Source organism: Nematostella vectensis, chromosome 12 (assembly GCF_932526225.1).
Source record: "Nematostella vectensis chromosome 12, jaNemVect1.1, whole genome shotgun sequence".
NCBI classification, from domain to species: domain Eukaryota; kingdom Metazoa; phylum Cnidaria; class Anthozoa; order Actiniaria; family Edwardsiidae; genus Nematostella; species Nematostella vectensis.
In genome coordinates this window covers 5,558,885-5,575,081 of record NC_064045.1, presented here as the reverse complement: position 1 = coordinate 5,575,081, position 16,197 = coordinate 5,558,885, and the positions used below count along the sequence as shown (strand labels likewise).

The window sequence follows — 16,197 nt, the reverse complement described above, 5'->3', positions numbered from 1 at the left end:
TAGGGTGGCCAGGGCCCGCTCAGACCTCCCCTAGACCCCCCCTAATATTTAAGTAATATGAGTTAAACATATGTCATATGATGACCATGTTACCTCATCACAATTGGCATTAGCATAAGATGGTATGATATGTGATACCACCATGGTATATCATGTGGCACTTCTTTTGTCGATATTCAGATGAAAAGCAAAGGGAACAAGTCACCAGATAAACAGGTTATAGCTGGCTGCCTCAAGGGGCTCTCATCATACCTTGTCAACTTCACTCAGTCTGCAGCTGAAGGTACTACTTGACATATTCTTTATGAAAGGTGGCATTTCTTTCATGTACTGTATGGTGTAATGACTAATAAGATAATTTGTCTTTTGCGCTTTTTAGGGTCAAAGTTTGCAAGAGATATCTATGAGTTTACCAGAATGGCTATTGACGTCCAGGTGCAGTTAAAAAAGAAAAAAAAATACAACAATATGTGATCCCTAAATGTACACTTAAATTTCTGACTGTTTCTTTCAATTCAGGGTACTTTGCAAAGATATGATGTCCCAAGAGGTATGCACAAATATTATACTCACAGATAACAAATGATAAATATTAAAGGAAAAATTATGTTTTTTTTTCAGGCCTGTGGCTCGTTTCTCGTAATACCCGAGAATTCTCGGGCCCGAAAACGTTATATTCCTTTAATTTGAAAAGCTGGCTAATTCCTATAAAATTTATGGTATCTAAATATGTTGAAATATCGTCAAACATCGTATTTTACCACAAAGATTCATGTGAAGGATAATCCTCTTTTTGGTTTTATAGATATTGATCTTTCCCGAACTTCTCGGGCCCGAAATTCATATGGCTAAAATATTAAGAAGGTTTTCGGGACCTCGCAGTCACCCGAGACTTTTCGGGTAACTTTTTGGCTTCAGAAAAACTTCGAAAATAGCCCGTAAAAGCGTAATCATATGGAATACGAACCAAGAGGAAGTTCAAACTGTTCTAAAACATGAAAGCGGTTTTCCAAAAGGAAAACATGCGAAATTTTGAGCAAAAATGCAAAATAAAGTTTTGGGGTCCGAGAATTCTCGAGTGTTTCGAGAAACCGGCGCCTGATCTTTTTCCTAAGACATGCTGTGGAAAGGCCATTGTGCTCAGCCATATACTAAGAAAGTGGCATACTGTTGTAATTGTACCGACACACTACCCATTTCTTTCATGTATGCATTATTTTAATGAATTGAAATGTAATCTTTGAATTTTAGCTGGTCTCAACCTGCTTAGCAGGCATGCTGGTCAGTTTCAGGAGTACATATGTACGGAGCACAATGTAAGTTTGGTGATAAGAACTTGCTTGGTTGTCAGCATACACCTAATATTTCAAAGAACGTTGTCTGCTCAAAAGGCAAATGGTGATTGTAAATTCTTACAGTATTGATAAGGCTGAAAAAGCTTATTGGTTTGATTAAGTAAAAGGAGAAACGTAAACTCCATCAATACCATCACCTAACATTGGTGTCTTTTGATGGTATATCATGTATTCTGCCGAATTAAGTAGAAATCCATGAATATTGATGGTATATTTTGAGCTATAAAGCTACCATGCCATACATTACGTCATTTGTACTTACAGTGTGTTATTTGCCAGTGAACAACTGTATTATAAGTAGAAAAAAACTCAAGACACTATTTAGCATATGTTTACATACGTTTTGCAGATAGTCTATCCAGCAATCTACCGATGGTGCTGTCACCAGAACCGTGAAACAAAATATGCTGCTTTGGACGCCATGGACTCATTCCTGAAGCAGGTCTTTATCAACATTGTGTACTTTGAAACCCTCTTAATTTACCTTATTAGCATACAAAATTTAAGTAACGGGGGAATTTTTACACATTAGTATGCTTTTCCCAGACGTTTTAAAAGTTTTAATACATACTTACAACTGTGTGTATTTATGATAAACCTTGCCGACTTTATTTTTGATAGATGTTATCAGTACCCAAATTGTATGAGGTAACTTAGTTCAATCCAATCTTATATAGTAAATACAAATGAAATTATCTATTTTGTAGGTATCCGAGTACATTGTTTTAGATGAGGCAGAGGCTGTGAACCCAAAAGAGGTTTTTAAGGTAAATTATTTCCCTGCTAAGTAAAAGGGTTATTATAAGGGCTATTTCCCGTTCTCTTAGTAACTGCACTTTTTACCTGACCCTACCAAAGAGCTGCAACATCAGTCTGTCATGGAAAGTGCTGTTTGCTTGTGACTGAGCAAGCTACCCAACTTCACATGTCTTTGGAACTCTATTGTCATTGTGGTTTTGGTAAATTTCTTGCACAAGACACTAATCATATAAAACCTTAAAGAAACTGGTATAATGGAATTGAGACCAGTAGGCTTGTGTGCTTGCAGTTAGGTATACAGGGAAGCCATGTGAAAATGGTAAACCATATGATTGGCACTTGCATAATCCGTTCACATTATTGTTATTAAATTGCCAGAGTGTATCATTGTATGAATAGTATATTTTGATTTATATTAATATTTTATCTACCCTTTTTATTAACAGGATTTTATCCAGCGATTCCGAGCGATAATAGACTCTGATTCAAGCACCACTCAGCAAATGTCCATTGCAATCCGGGGCTATGGGTTCTTTGCCAAGGTAAAAGAGTCATCTTTAGGCCGGATAATATAACAATTTTGTATAAATCCACTCACATACTATCACAAATCTCGCAATTTGATTGGCTCCCGTACTCACTATCTATTGAGCCATAGATAGTGAGCAGCGAAAAAGCCGGGGAAAGAGACGAAAAACCTTGATTTAAATTCGAGAAATTGGGTTCACAATTTTTTCTAGTAAATGCATTTTCATCCTAACAAAAGGACACTACAAGTTACGAAGACTGAAAGGTTTTGAAGCTAAAGTTTCCAATTTTCGTTTATCATGTGCGCGCCGCAAACACCGCTACGCGCCTCGTTGACTATCTATTGACTCATAGAAAACTAACTCGAACTCGTAGTCTAATTGTTAAATAGATGAGGTTCGCGGGCATAGTATGTTTTTGGCCCGACTCAGGTTCATTTTAGCCCGAGTGCAGCTAATTACTATTATAATAACTTTATAGGGAATGGAAAAACAAATGAATAAAGTCTATTTTCATTTAAAAAGCAAGCAAAATATTACCCTGGGTACCATGGCCTCCAAACTTCTCCCGCCCAGTGACGCTCGGCATTTTGGCTGAGACTGGAATTCAATTTTCCCTAATGACTAAGCTCGAAGACCTGGAATTTGCAGATGATATTGTATTACTTAGCCAGAAGATCGCCCATGCACGGAACAAGTTTGAGGCATTGGTACCCAGGGTAGCGAACTATTTGAGCGGGAACCCGTTGATCTGTTCATTTTAGCCCGCAAAATGCACAACAATGCCCTATAAAGTTATTACGATGTTGCCGTAAGTGTCGTGTATGTTTAATATTACCACCTTGTCGCGCTAAAAAAAGATTTTCGAAAATAGCACCAGATTTTTTCAAATAGCGCCCCTGACGCCAGAGAACGACAATTTTTTTTAAATTTATTTAAAAGAAAATAAACCCTTTCTGAAATAAACCTTTCTGGCTTTATTCGCTAAATAAGTTGCTTTTTGTTGCTGTTATTTTCCGCTTAAAGCCAGAGTGCGTACGCTAGTTTGCCACACTAAAAGTCACGTGAGCGCAAGTCCCTATTGACATGATATTAACTGTTGGTGTGGCGTATTTTTTGTCCCAGCCCTGTAAGCTGTTCATGACTGCGGAAGATGTCAAGTTCATGTTCACAGAGATGATGCAAAGAAGTGAGCAGATCTATCTCAGGTGATTTTCTCTAGTTCTTGGAAATAAATACATTTCTTATCCAGGAATAACTGTTGAACTTAAAGCCGCATTGTCACCAGTTTACTTCCGGTCGATTACTTAACAATCTCCGATGATTTTTAACGGAAAACGCGAAAAATATTGAAAGCAGTGTGTTTATTGAAAGTTTCTTTGAGGATGTGATTGATAATTTAGAGCGGATGGCCTTTTTAATATCTCGGATTTTAATAGATTCTTCTGTCTTTTAACGGTTGAGGTTTCCTTCTGACCTCCGGAAGTAAACTGGTGACAATGCGGCTTTTACTTTTATTAACCTTTATTTCGTTTGTTTCAGACAAAGTGAGATGCAAGAAGACAGAGTTCAGCAGCTTCCAAACTTCTTAGAAGCGCTTTCTTTTATCATCGAAGAGCTAGACGATGTAAGCAAAGATACGGCTTTTTAATTGGTGAAAAGAAAACAGCATAGAAATTGCCTTGTATTTCTATTCACTTTGTATTTAATAGCACTGAACGGTTGCTGGAATATTGTATTCGCATGAACTAACTTATATGCCCTTCTTCTGCCAGTAACCATTTCCCGTTCTCATGTTTTTTTTAGATATCTGATGGATTCCTTGTCTCTCTTGAGAGGCTAATTATTGTGTTGTTTGAGAGCTTTCCTCGCCTTAGTAAAAGCGCTAAATACCTGTGCCACAAAGCTCTTGTCAAAATGCTTATCAACATTTCTGCTAAGGGCTCTGTATTGAAGAACTTCTTGTCGGAAGTGGGTAAGTAAATTAGGCTTAAAAAATATACACTCCAATTGAAATTCTACATATGTTGGAATATGAAAGAAAGAGGGGAAACAGGTCTTTGCGCGAACTCCCATTTTCGGTCTACACGTCTACCTGGGTCTACAGTGGTTTATATTGTTTTCTACCATGGCCGTATAGCCGACATTTGTTGAAGTCTAACGCACGCCTTCCCCACAAGCTTGTGAGGAAGGCATGCATGACATTAAGAGCGGCTGCTAAGCAAAATAGCTTTACCCCTGATTGTCTCCTTATGGCCTGTGTTTTTATTCTAGTCTATCAGATTGTCTTCTTGGGCTTGTGTCTTGTCATTGTTGTATAGGGCTAAACAGGTATGACTGTCCCCTTATGCCTGGTTTTGTCGTTACAGTTTATCAAGGGCTGATCAGGACCTGTTCACACCCTGTTCTTTTAGATGAGGTAAATTACAATATAAAGGTACGAGAAGGCCTAAGCTAGCGTTCCCTTACCACGACACACCTAAAGCCGTGACGTTAACAGATTACTATACGAACAGTGATAGAAACAGACACGTGTGTACCCCATTACTATACAAGCAGTGACAGGCTCAGACGTACACCATAACCATACAAATAGTAGCTAGCAACCCTTTCTACTTTCTTGGTCCGGACTAGAGAGCTAGGAAATCTTGTTCAATAAAGTATTCTAAGCGACGAGGGAGGGTGCCAGGACAACGGCAGCAGAGGAGGTCTGCCAGACCATTCTCTTCAGCTTTACCATAATATGGTTTCAATTTTGATATCTTGATTTTTTCCATGTCTTGATAACGTCTATGCAAACCTTCTAGCTTCGCTTCACCTTGCCTATTGTCTAGTTATACCAATTGAGTTTGCTGCTATTGAGGCCACAGTAGTACACATGTTTTATTTGTTCATGCAGGGTCCGGATGTCGATAAACAAGTTGGTGTTGTTACGGGTAGTCGGTCAGACCAGGTGACCTTCAAGGACTACCTGCCGCTATGGGAACACATGCTGGACAAAACGAAATTCAAGGTATAGTCATGATGACGCCACCTTTTTAACGGTCTTATGTGGTATAGAAATATTTAATGTTATGTGATTTGTTACTCAATTGTATTGCAGAGTTTATTATTACAAATTTTATTGGGTTTTGAACAAATTTTCGAATCAGGAGTTTTTGCCTTTATGCTGATAATACTGTAACTCTTGTTAATGTTGATTTTTTGAGTTATCACCAAAGAATACTTTTGATGATTTTGACCATTTACTGGAAACACAAATATTTGATGTCTGTGCCATTTTCTGAAGCACACGGAAGGATATCTTCTTCACAATTTTTTAGTGAATTGTATCTGAGTTAAATTAATATAGGTAAAAAGGACTTAAAACAGATCGAGTTTTTAAACGTTTTGGGCATACTACCTCTTCATCATTGTCCATTCCTCATTGGCAACTGGAAAAATTAAACGCACTTATGATTGATATGCGAGCCAAAATAACTTCTCGTTGTTTTGATAAGTGGATCTCATGTCAAGAAAATCCTGATTTGTCTACTTTTTGTTGTTTATTTAGTTGTATTATAATCTTTAAGATGTATTTACTCTTTCAGAGTCTTAGTTTGTCGGATATAGAGAAGCGCGAGTCCCTGCACGAGCTTGTTTATGATGAGCTTGTGGGCGCCATCTTGAGAATCATCCACAAGCTAGACCTAACCTCAACTAAACATGGACAACAGGACCTTCAGGTACGTGATCAACCTCAGGTTTCTCCTTGACATTTTAGTCACCACAAAGTGTCGAGGTAATGAGAATTTATACCATGGTATGTTTGGAGGAAATTGCACCAAGGTAGAAGAATGGTAAAGCTGGGTGAAGAAATGTTTCAGTGTCCTTTTAGATCTAGAATTCTTGTCAATGGAAGCTGTGACACACGCCCTGATTTCTTACTTTCTTGTGTCTTTTCTTGGTTGCCTTCTTAGCAGGCGTCGCACTGTAAATCGCCTCAGAAATAGCGCCAACATCGGCGGCCTGGTTGACCACAGCATAGAGAAAATTGTGTACAACCAGCACTATTTAACATTCCTGGGCAAGAAATACCGGCGCTATTTACACGGAGCTTCACCTTCGCAGCGTAAACCTCTCTAGATGGACACAGTAGTACATATCGCACTGCTACATTCGCATCCTCTTTCCTTGCTAGTCATGTTAGCATCCATTACACTGTAAACTAAAATCCATAAACTTCTACTTCTTTTTTTCAGACATCGAGTGGCCAGTTGTCATCTGACCAGGAAGAGCAGGAGGAGACCACATCTGACCCAGTGGCAGGTTTACAACCTCGGGTGCAGAAGGACTTTCTGGTCTTTATCAATCTTGTGGACTTTTGCAAGTAAGAACAAGTGGAAAATTAACCTCTCTTTGACAAACTGTTAAAACAAAACCGCAATCCTTTCTTTTATTTTTATTCATGCCAAAAGTTAATCATGGAGCCTTTGAATGTGAAGAACCTTAGTTACCATCTGATACAATTTAAGCTCCCCCCTCCCCCCCCCCTCACTCTCCACTCGCTTGCCCGAGCAAGCTGTAACTCGATGTTTCATTTCTACGCCAGGATTCGTATTTCTCTTACAGGCTCTTTCTGTATTCTGAAATTTCTATTAATATTTGTCTCTCCTTTCCAGGGCATTGTTACCAGGGCAGAGCACCGACTCGTTTGGAAGATGGGTTTATGTCTTTGGACGTGATTTAATTGTCAGTTCTTCACGGTATGATTCTATTGGTATAAAACATTTCACTCCTCACTCTTTGTATAACCCAAGAAAAGGTGCAGACTTTGCAAATATTTGAAAAAATATTGTATTTGTTTTCTATTGGTCGGTTTTAATCGTTTATTATCATCACCCCCAGATTCCCGGTTGTATCTGGATTTTACAAGCTATTGGAAGTTTGCATGAAGATTTGCAAAAGACTTCGTTTTTTCCAGGTATTACTTTTTTCATGGTTACTATAATTGCCAAACACATCTTTTTAGTAGCATCATCATCTTCTATAATTATTATAATCATAATATAATCATCATCTTTATTATTGCAATCATCATCGTCATCATGCATTATCATGCCGATCATCATCACCTTGTCATTCACCGAGTTATCATTTTCTTGAAGAGCATCAGGGCGGAGTATGAGGTGACTGCCGATGACATGGAGATAGTCGACACCTCAGACTGCACCAACTGCTTCATTCTCTTCAGGAAGTTCATCAAAGAGGTAAACATAAAATTAAATGACGTTAGGTCTGCGATATGACCTTAACCTTTCATAATCCGGTGTTGTTCGTCTTTGCTAATGAATTAAGATATTTTATGGATGGTGATTCTTAGGCTCGTTTTATACGTGGCGTTCTTCCTGTTCCGAATCTAATTGCTTCCACAGTGCTTGTTTGCTCTTTTTGTGTCAACCTTAATCCAAAGGGGTTTCAATTGATTCCGACGTTCCAATGAATAAATCGTTTCTGCTGTAAGTTCTTTATAGATACTTCACGTGTCTGTTTTTGGTAAGGTTTTGATCAAGATGAAGCAGTTCAAGGAGGACCTGCTCTCATCGTGCCTCAGTCTTGTACTCTCTCTGCCTTACGAGATTGTGGCTGTGGATGTCGCAGCCATTGTGCCGGCTCTTGAGGTAAGTATAGGATGTTGCTAACCATACCATAGCATTAGATGCAACGAGGACTGTGAAGCCCTGGAATTTTGATCAGGGCTTAAAGCTAGAATTCTCACCACTCAAAAGAAAGTCTTTGAGACGAATAAGCCATTTTTACCCTGGCAAATTTTCTTGGATCTCGCCAATCAGCTATGAATTAACTACGAAATAAAAAGCATTATAAATTGCCCGGTAGTATTACGCTCTTGCAGTGTGCTTTACAATTATTTTAGCACCAGCATTGAAATTAAACGTAACAGTAGCTTATTCATTAGACAAATGTCGCCCTCTTTGATTTTCCCTAATAAAAGCGTGCGATCTAATGGGCATTTCCCTAAGTAAGCGAAGCAACTAAAAACGGTTGAGCGGAGAGGACAGCAAAAGCCAATTTCTAAAAAGCCAATTTCTAAAAAGCCGACTAACAGACTTGGGAAAGTCTACTCATACATTTTTGTATATTATATTTTGCTATTCTTTCAGCTGACCTTTAAGCTTGGGCTGAGCTACCTCCCCTTAGCACAAGCAGGCCTGGCCGCTCTAGAGGAATGGAATGCGTCTCTACCAGGAGATGTGCTGCGTCCTCATCTTCGTAATATCCTGCCTTATTTGGATGGCTATTTGAAGAGCGCCACTGATGCCGGTATGAGATGTAGCGCTTTTAACCATGTATAGAATACATACAGTCTTTTGTAGAAATCTTGGTGGCTTAAAGCCGCATTGTCACCAGTTTACTTCCGGAGGTCCAACGGAAACCTCAACCGTTAAAAGACAAAAGAATCTATTAGAATCCGAGATATTTAACAGTCCATACGCTCTAAATTATCAATCACATCCTCAAAGAAACTTCCAAAAGACACAATGCTTTTAATATTTTGAAATATTTTTAACGTTTTCCGTTAAAAATCATCAGAGATTGATATGTAATCGACTGGAAGTATACTGGTGACAATGCAGCTTTAACATATGTGTTTAGGGTGCTATGGCTTGTGAGAACGAGTAACCTAAATATCTGATAACAAAATTTACCAGGAAATGATGAAGGGTGAACATGGAGACCAAAACAGTAAGGACCAAGTGCTCGAGTCTCCATATTAATATATGAAAACATAACAGCCCACAGTATCGTAAGACACAGGCCCTTCCCAATTTCCAATATTGGTTAAGAATGAATAAAAGAAACAGCCTTATTAAAATATATTAGTTTCAAATAATTTTTTTAATATAAAGCGGCGTAAAAATACCGTTGTTTGATGTTGTTTTTCACAGTTGAGGAAGAGCAAGACCAAGTTTCAAGAAGGACGGCAACGTTGAGGAGTACATACTCCAGACTGGGAAAGATTGTGAAGCCCGGAGAACAACCCCGGAAGGTGTGTACCAAGACCACGAGCTTTTTATGGCATTTTTTGGCTCTATTTCCTCTTGCCGTCTGATGCGTATTTGTGACCCTGCAACCCAGCTCTGAGATCTTAGAGAAATGCCCGCGAAGGGAGGACCCGCGCAACTTATTTAAAAGAGATGAACACCAGCATCTTGACGTCACCATTATAATTACGCGAGGATTAAAGCCGCATTGTCACCAGTTCACTTCCGGAGGTCCGACGGAAACCTCAACCGTTAAAAGACAAAAGAATCTATTAGAATCCGAGATATTTAACAGGCCATCCGCTCTAAATTATCAATCACATCCTCGAAGAAACTTGCAATAGACACACTGCTTTCAATATTTTGAAATATTTTTCGCGTTTTCTGTTAAAAATCATCGGAGATTGTTGTGTAATCGACTGGAAGTAAACTGGTGACAATGCGGCTTTAATCTCCTAGTTGTCATTATATTACATTGATTTTGTCTCTAAACGGAACATACTTCCGCAGGTAGGCGAGTCTTCTCTTGTCACGATCCGTGTACAGATTCTCCGGCTGCTGGGTCAGCTTGGCGGCCATACGAACCTGTGCCTGCTTGGGTCTGATGGCGGGGTGGATTCGGGTAGCGCTGTGGCCTGGGACACGGTCAAGCACCTTCCCTTCGCTGTCCCGTTTCAGGACATGAAGCCTACAATTTATCTGGGTTCGTGTTTTTGCGTACTCCCTTTACATATAAAACCAAGCACCTCAAATGTCCTTCTGATACTACTGCAATGCTTAGTCAATGTTTCATAAATGAATTCTAAATGATTTCTGTAAAACTAAAACACCTTTGAACCCCCACCATAATTTGCTGTTTAGTTGTACTGCTTGGTATTAGTATTACTTCTAATTTTCTTACGGCTTCTAATATTTTCCAGTGCTTTTGTTTTCGTGGAGTGCATGACAACATTAAGAGAGCGAAATAAACATGCCTTTCTAAATTGTAAAAATGATACGATTTCTTATATCTCAACGGCTGTTCTGTAACTGGTAAAAATAATTTGTTCTGTAAACCCAACTTTTTATAGATCCTTTCTTGCCACGTGTTGTCGAGCTCGCCACAACTTCGAGCAATCGACAGACAAAGGTAGGTTGCCATTTGAAAGTCGAGTCACGCTAAATGATGTTTTGTGCGATACAATACACGTACAATACAGTACAGTACACGTTATAGATGTAACTTTTGGCACAAATTACTGTCCCTTTCCCGTTTATGAACAGCAAAAGGCGTATTAACGTTTATGTTTATGTTGCGAACTTTGATACTGTTTTGTCGTATGTGTTTAGGTAGCCGCATGTGAGCTGCTCCATACATTGGTCCTTTACATGCTTGGAAAGGGAGTAACACAACCGGATGTTAAGAAGGTAGCTCTGTATTATTCATTCAGGGCCGTAGTATCAGGCGTTATGCTTTAACAAATCATGAAATATGATAATATCCCGCTACTAAGGGAAATTGAGCATACTACCCTTCCAAATTAAGCTAATTTTATTTCCTATACATTCTCTGTAACTCGAGGCATTATTTTTGGGGGGCCATGACTCTGTCATTTAATGGCGGCAATTATGTTTGGAAACAAAATCACTTTGTTGAACAGCGAAAACAAGCAAATATCATAATTTATTTATATTCTAAAAAGCACACGCAATGTATGCAAACACCTAATTGGAAATCCTCATCAAGTTTCTTCATCAGAACTCTTAATTATATAATGTCTAAAGACAAAAAACAATCCAATTTCAATTCCCATTCACAGTTCTCTGCTTTACTTGTAGCGCTGCAAGAAAGATGTTATTTTTTCATATTTCCACATCATCTTTACATCTTTGTGGACATGTTCCAGCATGGGTTTCTGTTTTGCATACCGGGCCGTAGCAGGGAGTGGGGCACTGGGGGCACGTGCCCCCCCCCCCCCCCCCAATATGTTCTTTATGTTTCTGTATTGTGCCCCCCAAAATTAAAAAAAATGACTAGTGTTTCTGTATTGTGCCCACCAACCCCCCACCCCACAATCTAACGTGGCCTGCTACGGCGCTGGCATCTGAAGTAGAAGGATATATATTAGGGAACCAGATATAATACACGAAAGAAGGGAACTATGGCATTCACACTATCGCCAATAAACTATCACCTCGTTTTCAGAAATCTTACTGCAGCCCTGATTTGTTGTCTTGGTTTTTTACAGAGTCCAATGCAGAATCTGTGGAAGAAACTTATTCCCGTATTGCTGCAGCTTGCCTGTGACGTGGAGAGGGTAAGTTGAGGTCCAGGGCAAATGTTTCATGTGCCGTTTTAAATGCAAATGCATACAAATGCAAATGTAGCAATCGACTCCTCTCACTTTCATGCATTTGTATTTCGAATGGCACATAAAAAACGTGCTGGACACATGTTTCTAATTAGGTGAATTGTTTTTATTTAGATATGTGCAAGCATATTCCATATTTTGGTACATTAAAGAGCAAACCCTTTTGAAGTAATGAAGTGTTATTTCTCGTTGTTTTGGTCTTTTTTTTTTATGTGATCATAACATTGAAAAACGTTTTTATTTTCCCTATTTTACGTATACTGCTTCTTATTTTGCATTGATTTACCCAGTCGTACCCTATAGCTGAGGTGCCTCTATTCCATAGGTCTCTGCCCAGCTCTTTCATCCCCTAGTCATGCAGCTTATTCACTGGTTCACGAACAACAGGAAGTATGAGAGCCCAGAGACCATAGCTCTACTTGACGCCCTTCTGGTAAGCCTGCATTGATTGTCATAAGGGTGGAGGGGTGGGGGGAGGGACAGAGACCATAGCTCTACTTGACGCACTTCTGGTAAGCCTGCATTGATTGTTATAAGGGTGGAGGGGTGGGGGGAGGGACAGAGACCATAGCTCTACTTGACGCACTTCTGGTATGCCTGCATTGATTGTCATAAGGGTGGAGGGGTGGGGGGAGGGACAGAGACCATAGCTCTACTTGACGCACTTCTGGTAAGCCTGAATTGATTGTTATAAGGGTGGATGGTGGGGGGGGGGGGGGGGGGGGGTTGGGGACAGAGACCATAGCTCTACTTGACGCACTCTTGGTCAGCCTGCATTAAAGGTTAAAGGTGGGGGGATTCAGTACTACAGTAGATTAATTCTAATTTGTAACTCTAATGTTTTTTTAAATAAGTTGTTGCTCATAGTTTTATATCACCTTCTCTGCTACCTCTTTTCCATGAGGACGTTGTTCTTCGTTGTTTTATTATTTTATCGGTTTCTAAAGAATAGGAGATTGTATCTAATTTTTTTTCGCCTTCTCGAAAACATTTGTCAACGTTTTAATGTCTTCTTTGTGTATTTTATGTGTTTTCCAGGAAGGCGTGGTTCACCCGACTGACACGAGTCTGCGTGATTTCAGCGCCCAGTGCATACGGGAATTCCTCCAATGGTCCATCAAACAGACCTCTGCAAAGGTGACTCTCACTGCTTCTATGAATTAACACTAACGAGTTAATCGTACAAATACCATAAGCAAAAAAGCGGATGTGTGTCTTTGAGTTATATCACTTGCCGAGAATGTGTAAATCTATTTGATATATTTCCTGTGGTTTTTGATCTCTCAGCAACTGGAAAAGAGTCCTATTAACATCAAGTCTTTACTGAAAAGACTGTACAGTCTTGCTCTCCATCCAAACGCATCTAAGCGTCTTGGCGCGTCCCTGGCATTCAACAGTATTTACACTGTCTTCAGGTAAAGTGAAAAAACACAAGGGGTCAAACTAAACCCATTCAGTTTAAACTCGTTTGTGAGAGCAAACTAGTTGTTCAGGTGCGTTTCTCGCCGTCCCTAGACAGCTAGCTAAACCTTTGAGTCACGGTAGGCTTGACTTACATAAGGTTTCTCTTGTTCTTAAATTTCAGGGAAGAGCGATCACTGGTTGATGTGTTTGTGCTTGAGATACTAGTGACGTACCTTGAGAGTTTGGCCCTCGCACACACCGACGACCCTGCGCAAGGTAATCATCGCATTCCTGCATTCGGAAACTACACGCAAACTGTACGGCATCTGACTGTTGCTTCAATAACATGACTATTGACTATGACTATTATCGTTACTCTGCGTTCTAATTTTAAGCAGAGGCACGATTTTGGAATCTATATGTCATTTATTTACCACAGCAATCATCAGTGACATAAAAACGGTTAATCAATGAGTAAAATACAGGATGTTCCCGCCACATCTTTTTCCATTTTATCCTAAACTGCAACAAATTCAGGTCTCATGAGAAACAAATAAATGATTAGGGACGGGAAATTTTTTAAATTACAATTTATATAAAATTGAATTGATAGAATAGAAAGTTATCACAGTTTCGACTTTAAGATTTAAAATTGATTTGGATCAATCCATTATCAGTAACAGCATGTAGAAAAGTACCCAAATCTTACACGTGATTTCGAAAAGTTCGAGTAGTGAGGGCATGAATCGATCTGTCCATAAAGCTTAATATACATACCTTATATACAAACCTAATATACATACCTAATATACATACCTAAAATACATACCTAAAATACATACCTAATATACATACCTAATAACATACCTAATATACATACCTAATATACATACCTAATATACAAACCTAATATACATACCTGATATACATACCTAATATACATACCTAATATACATACCTAAAATACGTACCTAATATACATACCTAATATACATACCTAATATACATACCTAATATACATACCCAATATACATACCTAATATACATACCTAAAATACGAACCTAATATACATACCTAATACACATACCTAATATACATACCTAATTTGTTTAGTTGACAACTATTGTTAGCTTAAATGTCTGTTGTGTTTGTAGGTACACAGGATCAGTGCTCACAGGTGATCTCACATCTGGAGCGCATAATTAAAACAAAGGCTACACTTCTAGACAAGGAAAATAAGCAAAGACGAATTCCAAGGTACGAGGCTCGTGTTGCCGTTTGGTTTGTATGTTGATAATGATCATCATTATCATATTAACTGCCATCGGTCATCATCATTATATTCATGACTATCATCACTACCATTATAATAATGAATGAAAACCGAGTCACTATACCCACGTTGCCGGTTTAACCCGTTAAACCATTGCCGCCTTAAATGTAAAAAAACAACAATTTTAGAAAAAAAAAAGTAGCAAGGCTGTTCTTGTAACTGTCTTGGCTGCTTGTGATGATTATGGCGATGATTGGATTATATTAATGTTCTTTGCAGAAGTAGGTAGCTAATTCCTAAGATGTAAATTCAAGCAAACAACAATTTAAGAAAAAAGTTATAGCAAGGCTGTTCTTTTCCCTGCCTTTTGTTGAAAAAATATGACAGTGCAATTAGATACCTAGTAGTGATTATTGGTGTTTAAATTTCAGGGGTTTTCAGATGCTGGATAGTATAACCCTAAGCCACTTGATTCCGCTTCTCATCAAACTATGTGGAAAACCACAAACTGAGTGTCGCCATCAGTGCATGAAGCTCGTCTGCCAAGTTACGCCTCTCCTACATGGTGGGCAAACCGAAAAGAGACAAATTAACTAAGATACTATCGCTAGGACGTTTTGTCGAGGCGGGTTTGGTGTGGCGAGCCTAAATTATTCCCCGTATTCCCTTTGGGGGAGGACACCATTTACTTTATATATAATTTGTAAAATTCCGACACCTTCCCCCTCTCGCCTCTTCCTCTGCTAGCTGCCGCTCTGTTTATAAACCCACTTGGGTAGGGGACATGTACTAACTTCTCCTTCAGGGGCAATTACTGTGATGAGTAGTGGTCGGTTTGTCGTAGGTATCGGATCAGCTGCCATTTGGATGAAAAACACGCACAAGGAACATGACTCATTCTTCGTGCGCAGGTACCAATTATAAGTGATGGGTTTTACTGTATTTTCTTTTACATAGATGCCTGGACTACGTATGGAGGGTACAGTGATATGTATCTTTATCGTCAAGCTGTTGCTATTTTTGTCATTGTAGCTATTAGGGTCCTTAATATTTACGGCGACGACGGCTAGGATTCGGATAACGATAAAAATGTGTTCGCATTCAATTGCAATGGAATAAGGAAAACATCACGGTTAGAAACAAATAAAAGTAAATAAAAATTTATAAAAATAAACTGAGGACACTCTACAGTAACAAACGTAGCTCCTTAATTGACCTTTGGAGTTTTCACATCGTCGTTGGCTGTAATGTATCAGACAAAGCACATTTTCACGTGCTTCTATTGAATTCGCAATCCAAATGCGACGTTTCCTGTCGTCGTCGCCCGCATCTTGGGCCTATGGTATCTTTTGAGTCCGTTGCTAGGGAAATTTGTCTGTTTTATAAAAGCTTCTGTTTTTTGTCAAATCTCTTGGAACTTTCAACATAAGTGTTTTAGACATAAATGACACAAGTGATGACGTCATCTGACCCCTCCCCTGGTC

The 16,197-nt window shown here is 39.0% G+C and overlaps 1 protein-coding gene across 6 annotated transcripts in view; it reads left to right on the top strand.

Annotated features, from left to right (window-relative positions):
• The window catches only part of LOC5505605 (DNA-dependent protein kinase catalytic subunit), a 93,465-nt gene that overhangs the window by 5,117 nt on the left and 72,151 nt on the right, over positions 1–16,197 (top strand). For all 6 annotated transcript variants that reach the window (XM_048720238.1, XM_048720240.1, XM_048720239.1 and 3 more), the window contains 31 exons: positions 181–283; positions 380–435; positions 520–550; positions 1,252–1,316; positions 1,705–1,797; positions 2,063–2,122; positions 2,561–2,656; positions 3,767–3,849; positions 4,184–4,268; positions 4,448–4,616; positions 5,011–5,060; positions 5,541–5,654; positions 6,232–6,366; positions 6,883–7,010; positions 7,303–7,386; positions 7,529–7,604; positions 7,789–7,890; positions 8,182–8,301; positions 8,803–8,962; positions 9,589–9,689; positions 10,195–10,387; positions 10,755–10,813; positions 11,014–11,091; positions 11,913–11,981; positions 12,361–12,468; positions 13,074–13,172; positions 13,323–13,450; positions 13,621–13,715; positions 14,595–14,697; positions 15,145–15,278; positions 15,558–15,624. In XM_048720238.1, coding sequence (XP_048576195.1) covers positions 181–283; positions 380–435; positions 520–550; positions 1,252–1,316; positions 1,705–1,797; positions 2,063–2,122; positions 2,561–2,656; positions 3,767–3,849; positions 4,184–4,268; positions 4,448–4,616; positions 5,011–5,060; positions 5,541–5,654; positions 6,232–6,366; positions 6,883–7,010; positions 7,303–7,386; positions 7,529–7,604; positions 7,789–7,890; positions 8,182–8,301; positions 8,803–8,962; positions 9,589–9,689; positions 10,195–10,387; positions 10,755–10,813; positions 11,014–11,091; positions 11,913–11,981; positions 12,361–12,468; positions 13,074–13,172; positions 13,323–13,450; positions 13,621–13,715; positions 14,595–14,697; positions 15,145–15,278; positions 15,558–15,624 — 3,044 coding nt within the window. The remainder of the gene's footprint in view (positions 1–180; positions 284–379; positions 436–519; positions 551–1,251; positions 1,317–1,704; positions 1,798–2,062; positions 2,123–2,560; positions 2,657–3,766; positions 3,850–4,183; positions 4,269–4,447; positions 4,617–5,010; positions 5,061–5,540; positions 5,655–6,231; positions 6,367–6,882; positions 7,011–7,302; positions 7,387–7,528; positions 7,605–7,788; positions 7,891–8,181; positions 8,302–8,802; positions 8,963–9,588; positions 9,690–10,194; positions 10,388–10,754; positions 10,814–11,013; positions 11,092–11,912; positions 11,982–12,360; positions 12,469–13,073; positions 13,173–13,322; positions 13,451–13,620; positions 13,716–14,594; positions 14,698–15,144; positions 15,279–15,557; positions 15,625–16,197) is intronic.